This window comes from Fukomys damarensis, unplaced genomic scaffold, assembly GCF_012274545.1.
Source record: "Fukomys damarensis isolate Sample0158 unplaced genomic scaffold, DMR_v1.0_HiC HiC_scaffold_38, whole genome shotgun sequence".
Classification (NCBI taxonomy): Eukaryota; Metazoa; Chordata; class Mammalia; order Rodentia; family Bathyergidae; genus Fukomys; species Fukomys damarensis.
Window position 1 is genome coordinate 14,778,373 of NW_022900950.1, and position 15,935 is coordinate 14,794,307.

At 38.0% G+C, this 15,935-nt stretch overlaps 1 protein-coding gene across 4 annotated transcripts in view; it reads right to left on the reverse strand.

Moving 5' to 3' along the window:
• Positions 1-15,651, reverse strand: part of Bbs12 (Bardet-Biedl syndrome 12) — a 57,624-nt gene extending 41,973 nt beyond the window's left edge. Inside the window, exons 1-4 of one of the 4 annotated variants that reach the window (XM_033759964.1) lie at positions 15,340-15,651; positions 13,129-13,228; positions 3,903-6,577; positions 225-1,112 (exon numbers count right to left, since the gene is read on the reverse strand). In XM_033759964.1, the coding sequence (XP_033615855.1) occupies positions 4,465-6,555 (2,091 nt within the window). In that variant the 5' untranslated portion in view covers positions 6,556-6,577; positions 13,129-13,228; positions 15,340-15,651 and the 3' untranslated portion in view covers positions 225-1,112; positions 3,903-4,464. The other 3 variants (XM_033759962.1, XM_033759963.1, XM_010611164.3) reach the window with 3 other exon arrangements.
• Positions 15,652-15,935: the final 284 nt, after the last annotated feature.

Consider the following 15,935-nt stretch of genomic DNA (forward strand, 5'->3'; position numbering starts at 1 on the left):
AAAAAAAAAAAAAAAAAAGATCAGTTTTCTTACTCACTAATAATAAATAATTCTTATAAATAAGTAAAATAAAATAGAATTTTCACCCAAATTGGTCAAATTAAACTTAAATGATAACATTTAGGGCTGAAAAAAGTTGGAGAAATTAGACTTATTTTTGGTAAAGCATTTTGAAAAATAATAGAGCAAAAATACATCAGGAAGGCTTAATACTGTCCATTTACCTGTTGACTTAGAATCTATTTCTCAGAATTTATCCAAAGGAAACATTCATGAAAAAATTAAGTTCCAAATATGTTTATGATTGTCTTATTAATAATAGTTTCCAAGCTTGAGTTGACCTACATATCTGATGGGACCTGTGGTAAACAAATTATAGTAGATTACTGTCTTGGAATATTGATACCATTGAAACTGTTTTGCTGAACTTTAATGATATTGAGAAAATTAATATATTAATTGACAAATACAATAGATAGCAGTGTGTTTGATGATCCCACTTTTGGATGATACAAACATATCTGTATCCATACATAAAGAAGGAATCTTGGAAAGTCATATCTACAATATTAATACTAATAATGGTTACATCAGTGTGTGAGGGAAACAAAAGGACCAAAACAAAGGACCACTTTCCTCTAAAAGTTTTCTTGAAAAGTAATGGGAAGGATTAAAGGATGAATGTGTTCAAATATCGCAGGGTAGAAATGTAAATTAATGAAGAGAAAAAAGCATCCACAGTTAAAAACAAAAAGGAATGGAATCCGACTATTAGGCAATAAGGTACTTAGAAAGAATGGAGGTACCAGAACATGCAATAAAATCGGCCAAGGATAAAATACAGGATAGGAGCTTATACAATATGATCTAGGAGCCTGTATGGAAAGCCACTAGCCTATGCATTTTGGCATGACTGCCAACATTTTGCAATCCCAGGAGTCAATCTGAAACAATTTTAAAAGACCCACAATAATATATTACTAAGTGGCTACAGGTAAAATAACAAAAGAATAGATTTTTAAAGACTCACTTGAGAAGTATTTACAGACTTTTTTCTTCCTGTGCAAAAAGATGAACTTTAATCCATACATTGCATCCTAATAACATGTACTCTATTGAAAGTGAAACATATTCTCATATGAATAGAAGAATGATCTTTACAAACTGGGTTAAGAAAGATTGCTTAAATATGATACTGAAACAAAATCCAAAGTATACTTGTTTAAACAATTCAATGTATTGTTATTAATGTGAATTAAACTTTTATAAAATAGTCATAAAAGTATAAAACTACTGTATATTATAAAGTATGAAAAGACCCTGACCTTAGACTAATTAAACTAATATCTGTCATTGCTGTCCAGGCATGAGTACTTCTTAAAAGTTCCCCAGATACTTTCTTAGGATGTTAGGGTTGAGAAGTACTACTCTGTGTAAACACAATACCAAAGTAAGGCGGGTAAGTTACAGTAAGAACCTAGCAGCAGCATTTGTACAGATGACAGAGACAATAATCAGGGCAGGGTCACTGGAGTACTGGATTTATACTCATCTGCTTCTGATTCCTCAGCCTCCCTAGTTTGGGTTGGGCTTGGAAACCCTAGAGGTAGAAGGTAGCCTGCTACTCTGTGGAAGAAGCCACAGGAGCCTAGCAAGTCTTCAAAAGGGTTAAGCTTTGTCAATATTTTCCTCCACTGCCTGGGTTTTTATCTTCTCCAGTCACCTAAATAAATTGGATAAATCATGTTTAGTACTTTGTTTTCTGATTGCTCTTATCTCCCAAGAAGGGACATAGCCTTTTTTATGGAATATTATTTCTAATGACTGTAAAGCAGAAATGAGTAGGAGGATGGAAAGGAGAGTCACTAAAACTGCAAAGCTCAAAAAATGTTTTATAATGATGTCCCAAAAAAACTCACTTACCTAGACATGAGCATCCAGTTTACATTTATTGAGTTAGGTATATCACATCATTGAAATCTCCAAACTACTTTCAGAATGTTTAAAAAGTTTAAGTGATTTGTGCAAGGTCACATGGGGGCAGAGAAGGCAGAATTTGAACAAAATTGTCTTAAATCTAAGTCCAGAATCTTGGAAATTGATAGTTTCTTGTCTTTCATCTATCATAGAATAGTGTTCCTTTGGATGGTCCACAGGAGACTACAATCCACTGCTCTCAGAACCGGGAGATAACACTATTCTCTGAGACTAAAAAACATGAAATGAATGAATATGTCGCTTTGGGGAAGATGTCTCCCAAATAAAAGCTGTAAGTCATTCAAGGGGACTATGTAGCATAGCTCCCAAGGGGCAGGTCTGTAGGTCTGAATAATGTATGACAGAGCTGACCAGAGTTCTCCTTCCTGGCTAATGGAGCTCCGGAGGAGTAACCAGTGGTTCTATCAGAGGAGCCCCATAGATTTGATTCCAGCCCTAATAAACAATATTCCTAGCTTTCTAAAGAAATTCTTACACAAATAAAATTCTGGGCTTAGCTCATATCTCTGTATCCTGGTCTTGTCAGTTGTTACAAATATGTGAAATTACCTATCAGTTTACACTACTTGTATGAGTTCGTTAGTATGGAGTAGTTCTAATGATTACTTCCTGCTATCTGGACAAGAATCTGTGGTTCTGCAAAGCTATGATCATGGAAACCCTGCATTGTATACAGACATCAAAGCACTTGCATTCTGTCAGACCCTGGACTACACCAATGCCTTCCCTCCATTCAATTGAGGCTTTTACAGTAAAGCAATGGTATGAACCAGTGAACCAAGAACTGTCCCTAAACTTAATGGTTTCAAGTTTCAGAGGGTGGCTCTAATGTTAGATTGGGCCCACACTTTCTTTACACAGGACAGTTATGCTTTGTAAAGTCTGGTTATTTAAAAAGAAAAATGGTATTAAGATCTCTGTTGGAATTTGGAAGTTTGTGAGTTTGTGTGTTTTGCTGAGTTTCCGGGAATGAAACTTATCTGTGTGATTGTATTTTCCTATTTGTTCCTCTATACCTATAACTTAGTCCAAAGTGTTTCTTGCCAACATCACCCCATTTCTTTTTCTAAGCTGTATGAATTCTCATTTCACAACCTGTTCTTTGCCATTTAATTTCTGGTATCATTTTAAACTTGTGCCAGCTTTTAAAAAGCTTCAATCTAAATGATTTAATTCATTTTAAACATAATTTTCATCTGCTGTATAGTTGCCTATGTAATACTGTGTGGCTTATGCTATAGTTGGAATGTTTTTAGCCCCTCCAGAAACTCATGAGTTAATCCCTAGTATAACAGTGTTGGGAGGTGGGGCCTTTTGGGAGGTACGTAGGAATGATTAATGTCACCATAAATGGGGCTTATAGAGAGGGTTAACACTCTCTTGGCTTTCTACCTTCCACTACTGAGGACATAGTAGGAAGGCTCAGATTGGATGGTGGCATCATAATCTTGGACTTCTAGGCTTCCCGAACTGAGATAAATTTTTGTTATTAAATTACCCAGTGTGGTATTTCATTATGGCAGCACAGAGGACTAAGGCAATCTGTTTTCATCTTTGCTTATACTTAGTTTATTTGACATTAAGTGGATTCTTTTTCTCCATGTTCAACCCCCGTACAGGGATTTCTGTGAATCCCATCAAAGGAAGGGACATCTGTGGAGGTAGGATGGGCCAGTATCCATTTTCAGTTTCATTAATCCAGTGCTCTCTGCTGTTACTAATGAAGCGATGAAATATAGCCTGTGTAGCCTTCTCTGCTTACCAGAGTTAAGTGTGGTAGGAAAAATTCTCTACCTCTAGCTATATGTTTCCTAAAGGTATTTTCAGTGATCTTATTCCAACTAGGTCTCCTGCCAACGCCAGTCTAATAAAAATGACATGGACTGCTGGAAGAGGGTACCCACCTCAGAGTCTGAGCATCCTTACATACCAATTGGATATGCCAAGAATTCAAAGACTTGATTCATCTTTATCCAATCTATGTCCAATGCTATGTTTACACCGAGTCATCTTGAAGTATGTTAACAGCTCCTGCTGGACAAAGAAGCAGGACTGTTTCTGCTTATCAAAAAGCAGAGAATATCCCAAGTTCAAGGTTCCTCTCCAACACAATCCACTGTATGTAGGTTCTCATTGACCCTGTGGTACTCAGAAAAACAACAAATTAACAAAAACCAACATAAAGCTCTGGAATACCTTTTGCTATTGAGTAATAAAAGGCATTTAATGCTTCTCACCTACATGTATTATGCATCTTATGTAGAATCCCATGAAACAGCAACAGGCTAATTTGTTAGTTTACAAGTAAGGTATATTCTTAGACCCTGCACAGTTACTGACACACATCAATTTTCTTCTTCTTGGTAAGCAGCTAGCATTTTTGGCTCTACGACTATATTATTAATAAATTTACTATTAGCATGATCTATTACAAAAGATTATTTTCCAAAGACATAGACAATAACATTACAAAAATAAAAACCCCTCTAATTTCTGTGAATTTATCTGTGCATGTCCAAGTCCAGTAATAATTTCACTGTCTGTTTGCAGCACTAAGAGTACTAAATCCAAGGCTCGGCGCCATGCCTCAATCTTTGGTGTAACAACATCATAAACTCTTGGAAACTGCTCCAGTTTATTCAAAATGCTTGAATTAAAAATTCCACTATTTAGTTTACTATATTCTTTCAAGATATAAGATGAAGGAGAACCAGAGCCTATAGCACTGTGTAGATGATGCTGAATGAACGTGCTGGCTTCAAATTCTGATGAGTAACTGGCAGTATTATACAGGAGAGCTGAGAGGTATTTGTGCCATCCACTTGCTAGGTACTTAAGCACAGTTGGTCTGTATATTTCCAGAGATGAAGCCAGCCAAGAGGAAGTATGATGAAGCCATCCCAAACAGGTGTGGTCTCCTTTTTGCAGAGGCTGCTCAGCAAGAATATGAAGATGGCTAAGACACAAAAATTCAACTGCACTGCCTCCAAGGAAGACCTTTTCTTCTTTTAGAGCGTGATACACACGGTATGCACAAGTCCAGAACCTATCTTCTTTGGTTTGCATCTGCGCACTGACTGGGCTAGTGAGCACTGCTGTAATCAAATTAATTCCTTCTGTTTTTAACAACACTGCGATTCTATTGTTCCTATCTATAACCTCCAAGGGGTTTCTCCAGAAGGCCACAGAGATCCCATTGCCCACACAGTCTTCATTCACTTGTGTGATATAGGCCACTTGCACTGCTCCTGTGGCCTCTGCAAAAGCCTGTATCACATGGCCATCCACTGACCCAATAACCAGCCGCTTACTGTGCACACATTTTTCAGTCAAGTGTTCAGATACATTTCCTTTTATCAGGATGAGATTCACATTGAACTGGATTAACAGTTGCATTATGTGATTTGCCCACAGTTCTTCTGAGCTATCTTCTTGAAGCTTCACACTACCTAGCACCGTTTTAATAGTTGTAGATTTATTAAATCCCAGGTGGCGATAACTCTCTGTAAGGTCACCCTCAATGAGAACTACCCGGATGGGCCGATTCTCCAATTCCTTGATCAGACCAGCGCAAGCTATTGACACCTGAACGATATATCCTGGACAAACACAAGAAAAGGTTTCAGGTAAGCCTGGCAGAGAGCAAGTGATGAGTCTTGAAATGTCAAACACAAATGGCACTGTACAGTTGCCGTGCTGCATACAAGCATTCTGATACTGCAGCTGGACTGCTTCTTCTACCAATTTCATGCTGCTGTGATCTCCATGACTCAAGCCCACTGCCAACTCAGCCAGATCACTACATCTGTAAGTTTGGAAAGTAGTGGCACCATGGAGTTCCTGAAATCTGTCTGGCTTGTGTATCCCTTGATTATTATCTGTCCTGTTAAAATGCCTACTATGGACGAGTACAGATTTTCTGAAGCAGGTGTCTGTATGTAGACTACTTTTCAGAGTTTGTGATGTGTTTTCACCTGCTTCAATTTTAGCATCAGGTTTGAAGAACTCAGATGATTTGACAGGTCTCCCAGAAAGACTGTAAAAGGTGAATCGAGGTGCAACATCTTTGAGATCGTGCTTTTCCTGTACTGAACTAGCACCTGAAGAGTCTTGCAGAAAAGGACCCAAACTGACACTAACTGTCTTGAGTTCAGAAATTGCCTTTGTGCTGCCCATGTGATCAAATATATTGTGGACAGGTACCTGAAGGGAAACTACCTCTTCACTACAAGAGTTCAAGCCTTCTGACATTACTGACACTATTATCGCGATGGGGACACCCAGGTGGAGACATTCTTCAACAGCACTGCTCCATGCACCAGCAAGAAACAAAAGAGTAGTGGTTCCAGTCCTGTAGGTGTCATTCTGTGCTTGAACTGCTTCATTGAGAAGTTGCCCCACAGCACTGGTCGTATCTAAACTTTCAAGAAGCCTTACTGTTGAACTGACTAATACATTTCCATGACACTCTTCATCAGTAATAAATTTTGATGATTTTACTGGACCTAGGAATGTTCTTCCTGTTTCTGCAAGTAAAGAAAGTTGCTGAAGTCCCATGTGCCTTCTTTTGTTTATGACCCTGCAAGCCATAACCATGAGTCATCACCTGCAAATAAAATAAAAACTTGGAAATTTATTCAGTGTGATTGATGGCTGTACATGCTATATACAAAGAAAAGTAAGATATGGCTCCTATCTTTAAGTATAGTTTCCATTAAATATGGTCTCTTGTGGGCAGATTTAGCTCAGTGGCACTGCACCTGCCTTGCAAGTGCAAGGTCCTGAGTTCGATCCCTGGTACCACCAAAAAAAAAAAAAAAAACATGTGCTCACTTGCAAGGATGTAGTATAATCTTAATGATTTGGGTACAGGACAGGTACTGATTCCAAGAGAAGGTAGCCCCTGGAATAAGTCTTGAAGGACTTGAAAGAATTAGCATGATGAAGGTGAAAAAAACACAGTGTACTAGGGGTAATACGTGCAGGAGGGAATCGTGTGAGATGATGCAGTTTGATATCATACAAATCTAAAGAATACAGTGAGGAACAGTAGGGGATACTTCACAAGAGGAAAGGAGCTGTATTATGAAGGGCATTGTTTATTATGTCAAGAAGTTTACATTCTGTCATGGAGACCACTGAATTGTTTTAAGAAGATTAAGAAACCCCCTGAAACGGGGCTTGAAAATTTGTGCTTCTGAGTCTAGAAGTCTGGGTTTGACCTTAGTTCTACTGCTTCCTACATGGGTACCCATCAGCAACTTATCTGGCTACTCTAACCTTAAATTTCCACATATTAAAATGGGGAAGATAGTAGATTCATAGAGTTATTATGAAGAATGTAATGCTTAGAACAGTGCTTGGCACATACTGTTTATAAGGGCTTGTTTTAATAATAACAATAAAAATACTACAAGTTTAGAAGACTAACTGGCTGAGTGGCAGGCTGGAGGTAGAGGTCAGTTAAAAATCTCCTACACTTACCTAGATAAGAAATATGGAAGCAGATGGTGGGACAAAGATGAATTTGATTGCTGATTATATTACAAAGAGAAGGAGAGTGCTATTTTTTTGTTTTGTTTTGTTTTTTGAGACAGGGTCTCACTATATAGTTGAGATTGATCTGGAACTCACTATGCAGCCCAGGGTGGTCTCCAACTCCCAGCGATTCTCCTGCCTCAGCCTCCCGAGTGCTGGGATTACAGGTGTGTGCCACCATGCCCAGTGGACAATGCTATTTAAAGGGAGGCTCAAGAGCAGCTGGATTAATCTATATACTATACGAAACAAAATTGAATAGGAAATAAGAGAAAGACTATGTAACTCAGTAAAAAGAAGCTTTAAACATGGTGTTCTCTAATTGAAATGCCATTCATAGTAAAGTAGTCTGCCTTGTGAGGTATGAGTTCCCTGTTACACAAAGTACTGAAGCAAAGTTAGAGATAATGCAATGGTCTGTTCGCCTCTAATACTTCGTGATTCTTTGAATCATATGTTTAACCACAATTTTAAAAAATCTCAAATATTAAAAAGCAAACAAGAAAGATTTTTGCTTTTCCCCTACTACCAGCCATAACACCGATAATTTCTGTAATACCTAAATTCATCCTTGAAACAGAATAGCATCATAGCTCGATACATTTCAAGATCAACAGCGGGCACTATTTCTCAAGGGTAGGATCCTGTAGGCTTTCTGGGACCAGGGAGGAAATCTAGGACAGCCTAGGAAACTATGTATTAGATTTGACTGAGCTTCAAGTTCTCCTTTGTGAAAATTTCCGTTCTATGTTCCTAGATAGCATCACGTGCTGCATCACAATATACTCTAGGACCCAACTTCGACAGTCCTGAGACCCATCACGTCTTGTAACTTTCTGATCTTGCCACATTTTACTATCCTTCACCTTTTCTATACCATCAACTCCCTACTCACCTGGTTTTAGTTTCACTGGTCAATTATTACAAAAATTTCCTTGCACAAATATCCATTTGTAGTCTTTTGCCCCTTTAATGTTTTGTTTTTGTTTTGTTTTGTTTTTTGAGACAAGGTCTCTATGTAGTTAAGGCTGGGCTTGAACTCACTATGTAGCCCAGGCTTGCCTAGAATCATGGTGATGCTCCTGTCTCAGCCTCCCAAGTGCTGGGATTACAGGCATGTGCCACCATACCTGGCACCCCTCTTTTATTTCATTATAGTCACCCTGCAAAGCTACTAGTCTGGGTGAACTCCAACTGTCTACCCCATGCTTCCACTGGGGCAGTTGAGACATGTGCGCAAGTGTATACACACACACACACACACACACACACACACACACACAAACACACACACACAACCATGTTCAGTGGTGTCATTTTTGGATCATGACCCCAAACCTCAAACGGTCTTTAAAGTGCCTAGCAGTCTATTTACCTAAGCCATTTACCTTTTCCTTGGTTATTGTTTTCTGTGTATTTAGGAAAGTTTTGTCTACTTTTATGTAAAAAAAAATTCTGTTTCCTTTAAAAGTCATGGTTTTAGTCTTTTAAAAAATTGGGCAAAATTCATTTAACATAAACTTAACCATTTTAAACTACAATTCAGGGGCATTTAGCACATTCAATATTATACTACTACCTCTTCTTCTAAAACATGTCATCATGTTCCCTCACTCCCACACCAAAAACCCTTCAGCTATTGAACAGTCACTCTCTGTTCCCTTCTTTCCCAGTCCCTGGCAATCACCGATTTGCTTTCAGTCTCCATCAGTTAACTATACTTGGTATTTTGGAATCATGTGACCTCTTGTCTTTTATTTGGCACAATGTTTTTTGAGGTTCATCTGCACTATAGTATGTATCAGTACCCCATTCCTTTTCTGTGGTTGCATAATACTGCACCATGTGTATCACACTTTATATATCCACTCATCCAATGATAACCATTTGGGTTGTTTTGCCTTTTGAACATAAGGAATTGTGTGGCTTAGCATTTGTGTGTGCATGTTTAAGTACCTTTTGGATTTAAAGTTCAATTCTTTTGGATATAAAGCTCCCAGAAATGAAAAGTGTTGGGTCATATGGTAATTCTATGTTTAACTTTTTAAGGAACTGCCAAACTTTTCCATAGCAATTGAACATTCCCACCAGCAATGTACCAGGGTGGTAATTTCTCCACACCCTTGCTGTATTAGTTTCTTAGGGCTGGTACACCAAATTACTACAAAGTATTAGAAGGCTTAAAACAATACATATTTATGCTCTCATGGGTCTGGAGTCTAGAACCGAAAAAATTAAGATTTTGGCAGGGAAGAGCTCCCTCTTAGGACTTGCCTTGGCTTTGGACTGTGTGACTCTAATCCTTGCCTCTGTTTCAAATGGTTGTTTTATAATCATGACACTAGTTGTTGGATTTAGGGCCCACCCGAATCCAATGTGATCTCATCACTAATTACTTCTACAAAGACACTATTTTCAAATAAGATCATATTCTGAGATCCTGGGAGGACATGAATTCTATATGTCTGTGTGGTGGCACTATTCAGTCAAAAGTACTTTATTTACTATTGTTTATGTAAAATTATAGACATCCTAATGGATGTGAAGTGATAGCTCTGTGGTTTTGACATGTATTTTCCTAGTGACTAATGACTAGTACTTGAGAATCTTTCCATGTGTTTGCTACTCATTTGTACATCTTCTTTCGAGAAATGTTTATTCAAGTAAATTGTCCATTTAAAAACTGGATTGTTAGTTTTGCTATTGTCAAGTTGTAAGAGTTCTTTTTATAATATTCTGCATGTTAGACCCTTATCAAAGAACAGTCAGCCCTTGTGTATCAGTGATTTCCACATTTTTAGGAGATCCATCCAATTAACTACGGATGGAAAATATTTGGGAAAAAAACTTGCGTCTGTACTGAACATGTATGGACTTCTTTTATATTATTACTATTCCTTAAATAACGCAGCATAACAACTATTTACAGTATTAGTTATGTGATTTTAGAGATGAGTTAAGTTTATGCGTGGCTGTGTGTAGGATACACTCAAATACTACACCATTTTATATAAGGAGCGTATGACCCAGTGGATTTTGATATATATGGGGGCTCTTGGAACCAATTCCCCCATAAACTGAGGGGGAATTAATACATTGTGTCATTCTGCAGAATAAAACGTCTACTTTTTTGATCCTACACTTTGATGAGCAAAAATTTTTAATTTTGCTGGTCTTACTTATCTATGTTGTTATTGTTCATGCTCTTGGTGTCATATCTTAGAAACCACTGCTAAATTCAAGGTCATGCATATTTAACTCAATGTTTTATTCAAAGAGTTTTATAAATTCATCTCTTATATTTGGTTTGTTGATGGATTTTGGGTCATTTTTGTATATAGTGTATGGCAGAGCTCTAACTTCATTCTTTTGCATGTTGATATACAATTTTCTGGGCATCATTTCTTGAAGGGAGTATCTTTTTCCTCAACTTTTTTGGATTCTCATTTCAGTTCCATTGGTCTATGTATTCATTTTTTGTGGGTATCATATTGTTTTGATAACTGCAGAATGTAGTAAGATTTTAAGTCACGAAAAATGAGTAAAACTTTGCTCTTCTTACATGTATGTCTATAATTTCTTAAACTAGTTGTTGTAAATGGCAGAAGGCAAAAAGTACCCCCCTCTCTTGTATTCATGGACATCCAGCTGCTCCAAGAATTATTTGTTGAAAGAACAAGTTTCAAATGACAAAACTGACTTTTTTTTTTTTTTTATTTCTAACATATGAACTCACTATATATAAGGCCCTTTACATGTATTACAGAATATAGCCTTCAAAATAATGAGATGAGGTAGGTGCTATAATTAGCCTATTTTAGTGATGTAGAAAATGAAGCACAATATTTAAGTAACATATACAGACTCTCATAGCTAGTAAATAAAAGGGCATGGACTAAAATCCAGAATCATCAGATTCTAAAGTCTATGTTATTAAGTACCATATAGTAGTACCTCCTGGTTGCCTTCACTACCCAGTATGACAGTATTTTACTCTTCCTTAGAATTTTCCACTTCATTTCCTTCTTTCAAACGCTCTGCTCTAAGACTTGTTCATAGTTTGCTTATGGTCTACTGTCTATGTTATGCTTAGCACAAGATATTTCTATATGAATGGGAACGAATTTAGAGCAAAAGGGAAAAAGTCATGGGCTATTTCAGATTTAGTCTGTATTGAATTTACAAGATTTCACAAAGAAGGCATGAAATTGTTTAAACAAAATTCATTTACAAAAGTCATAAAGTTGATTCCAAATAAATATTCAAAAGAGATCTGTTTCAGTACTTGAAGAGGCTATTCCAAGTCTGGGTAGTAATTTAAAAATAAAGCCTTAGAATTCTAAACTTTGGAAGAGCTCTTAAATTATTATTTTGAAGAGGTTGCAATGAGCTACAATGAACATAAAATAAAAACTGAAAACAATTCCTCATCTTGTAAAAGGTTGAGTATAAAAAGGCAAAAACAATAAAGGGAATGGTAAAATGGATAATTTCAAAGATGATAAGTGCCTTTGGCAACTATTCTTGGTACTGCACTGACACATTCTCATTCTTGTCCTGCTATGCTTCAACGCCAAAGTTTCCACAAACAGTTCTGTTTTTACTACTTGCTAGCTTAATAGTGCTTTAACTTTTAAAGTATGTAATGGAAGAGCAGAGTCAGACTATTTAATTGGGATTTTAACATGAGAGGAAGTTTTCTTTTCATATGATCATGTCTAGTCTTGGTTAAGGTACTTGGCTTAGAGCACCAACACATGCTTTTCAGGAGTGGCATAAAAAAAATCAGTTTTCCGAGGATGATTTACCCAATCATCATCACACTCAACAGTCTGCTCATCTTCAGTGTATTCCCAATACAGTAGTGTATCATCTCACTATTTAAAAACAACTCAGAATACAGTCTTCGTCTGACACAGGAGTCCCTTTCAAAAATAAACCCAGATCCTTTCACTAAAATGCCCAAAATCTTGCAAAACGTCCCCAATGCACTCCAAGTGAAAAACCATAGTCTTTACAATGCCCTCATGTGTTCCTCTCCCTGACACACCTCCTCCTTTTCCTACTTTTTGCTTTCCCATCCTTTCTGTACCTGGGACATGCAAGGCATGCTCCCTATACTAGTGTTTCTGTTTTAGTGGTTCCTGCTACCTGGAATGCTCTTTTGCAAAAAATGTACTGCATCACCTCCTCCAAATATTTTCTCAAATCTCCCTTTCAACGAAGCCTACCTTGAGCATCCTATTCATATCACAAACTGTTCTTTACCCTCTATTCTCTGTATACCCTTTATCTGCTCTTTTCTTCTGCAATGCTTATCACCTTATAAAATAACATACAGGTCATGTATTATTTATGGACTATCACTCTGTTGGTATGCTATTTTCAGTTGACAATCTTAGTCACTGAGGTACCCAAGTAACTAGAATACTGCCCAATATGCTAGAGGAGGCACTCAATAAATATTTGTTAAGTGAATGAATCAATGTTTTTCACCACATTTGTAATCCTAAATTTAAGTTCAAAACAGAAAGAAGAGAAGACGGATGCTACTGGTAGTATTCCTCCAGCATGAATCCAAGTTTCAACTACCTCTGGAGTCGATGTGAGTCCTATTCGGTACTGCCTTAGTTGAAGCTCTGTAATTGCTTCTACAGAGGGTTCCTCCTTCATGTGGTTGTCAGAATTATCTCTGAAAAAGCAAAATAAATGTAATAAGACATAGCCAAAAACATTCATTTGTCTTAGAAAGCAAAGTCTTTGCTTATTTTAATCTAGGTGTTATATAACCTAAAACCTTATTTATCAGACTCCTCTACCTTTTCATAAGAATTCCATGAAACTTACCACAGAATGCACCACTTATTTTCACTTTGTACATGCTACCTCTATATTGAAAAGCCTATCTTTTCTTCACCTCCTTCAGCTCTACATCTGTAACAAAATAAGGCAAATGTCACAAATTTGATATAGCTTCCTCCAAGGCTTCAGGAACTAGTCTTTCCTTTCCATGCTCCCAAAGCAGTAGCAACCTTATGTTTGTGTCTGTTTCCCCCAGTAATCTGTGAATTCCTATGTTTTACTAATCTTTTATACTCTAAGTCTACACCATCTCCTTTCAGATTCATCTAGCAGTAGTTGGCATAGTGTAAAGTAGAAAACATCTAATTAATTTGGTAGATTTAAGAATGACAATGTGCTTAATATTTATACAACTATATTGGTAACTGCTATTTTTCAAGGCTGAGTACATCTTTAAAAAAACTGGAATCTGAGCCTATCATTAAAATACTTCGAGAACATTATAAATATGAGTTGAAATCATAGTGATATAAAAACAGGCTAACTGTTCAGCCTCCTAATTGCCACTAGAAACTGGAATTAAGTTGGGTATACACTTAGTACTCAGCATTCATTTCCAGGTCTTAGAAATGCCTTTCAAATTAATGTTAAAGATGAAGTTCACTGATCAACAGCAACTTTCCAGGTGAGCCAAATAGGCTAAAAAACCACTATACTTATATGACTTAGCATTTTACTTAACTCATAAAATATCCTGAATTTCTATAATTTTAACTTTTACTGAAAAATCACTTCTAATCTTAAGACAGCGTTACCTACTTCCCAGAAGCCTAAGGAGATTAAACGATTACAATGTTTGGGTATCTGCCTGAGATATAACGTGAACAAGACTGGCTAAGAGCTTTGGGAAATATGTCATGATTCATTTACTAATGTATTAAGAGTGAGGATACACTCCTACGTGAAATGAATAAGTCACACATGTATAAATACCAAATAGTTTCTCTGGTGTGAATAAACTGTAACAGTACATAAAATCCTAATGAGATAACTGACATTGTGACATGGGAAGCAAGGGGCTAAAGGTGTAGGGAAGGTGGGACGGGTAGGGGAAGGGTAATAAGGGAAAAGAAAAAAATGTGAGAAAATGAAAAGATGGAAATAAAGTGGTTGTAAATAAATGGGGGGGGGAGGAGGGGGGAAGGGAGGGCAGGGACAAGGGGAAAAAATGAGAACCAAGACCTATCATGTAAAGCTACAAGATTCCAATAATGAATGTAACTGTACTGTATCCCTAAAATGTACCAATAAACTCAATTATTTAATAAAAAATTTTTAAAAAAGCGTGATTTGGAAGACTGCTTCAAGAATGTACCTTGCACATTGTTTCTGCCCTACCTTCAAAGAGATAAGGAAAATAAAGGAAAGAAAGTCCTAGGCAAAAGTTAATATTGTTCTTAACACTGTTGGAAAATCCAGTATGATACTTAGAAATTGAAGCATTTATTCTAGAGTAGGATTGCAGGAGGCATGAAAGGGGTCCTAATATACAAGCAGAGTAGAAGTTTTAAAACACTATCACCTCTTCATTCCTACCTCTACAATACCACATCACGTGTAAAAGTCCCCTCCTATTCAGTGAAGCTTCTCCTGTATTCCAAGACCCTCCCGCCCTCAAGCCCTCTTCCTTTCCACCCTTCCCACCATCCGGCTGCCCTATCCCCCGCCTACACTGAAATTGAGGTGCCTATTATGCCAGAATCCCTGCCGTCCAAGCAGGAGAAAAATGTCTAAAAGCCGGGGCACAGCGGGAGCTGAGGAATGTCTAACCGCGCGGAGAGAACAGTCCTCGGCAGTGCTTCCGGCCGGATGCTGGACCAACTCATCCCTGGCCACCAGACTATTCTCATCCTTTCCGGGAACGCAAGAGGTCACACAAGCAAACAGTCTCCCAGTGTCTTCACTAGAGTTAGCAGTCTGAGGAAGCAACTCGCTACTAACCTCACGCCTTTCTCCTCTGCCAGGGTGGGGCTTGAGTCTCGGGGTTCCCACCGCTGGGGCGGTTCTGGCTGGAACCGGGACACAACCCGCCGGAGAAACCGCGTCCGCTTCCTTGTCAGCAGTTTGCGCAAGCGCCAAGGGGGCGGTCTAGTGGTTTAAAAAATACAGCCCGAGAGAAAATTTCCGCTTAGCAGTGGGCAGAGAAAAGTGGGAGCACCACACTATTGGTAGGGAGTAGGAGGAGGGGGGGCCTCAAGTGCCTTCTTTCTTAACTATTGGATAGAATGACCGTCAATCCATAGGGCTTGGCGGGCGGGGATTGTGACGTAGGAGAGTTGCCTTAGCAACGGTTTCCTAGCAGTGAATGCCGCGGTTGCTCTAGGCTGCGGGCGGGTGACGCTGGGAGTCCCCAGCTGAGGGCGCTAGTTGGGGGCAAGGTGAATGCGATACTATGACGTCCTTAGAGGGGATTTGGGCAAGGAAGGAAATTTTTTTTCGCTTATGAAATGTAGCATTTCCCTCTGTTTTATAATCCTCAAGTGTCATGTCACCAAATAGGAGTGCATTTTCTGGAACTCTGGGAATAGATGAGCAGG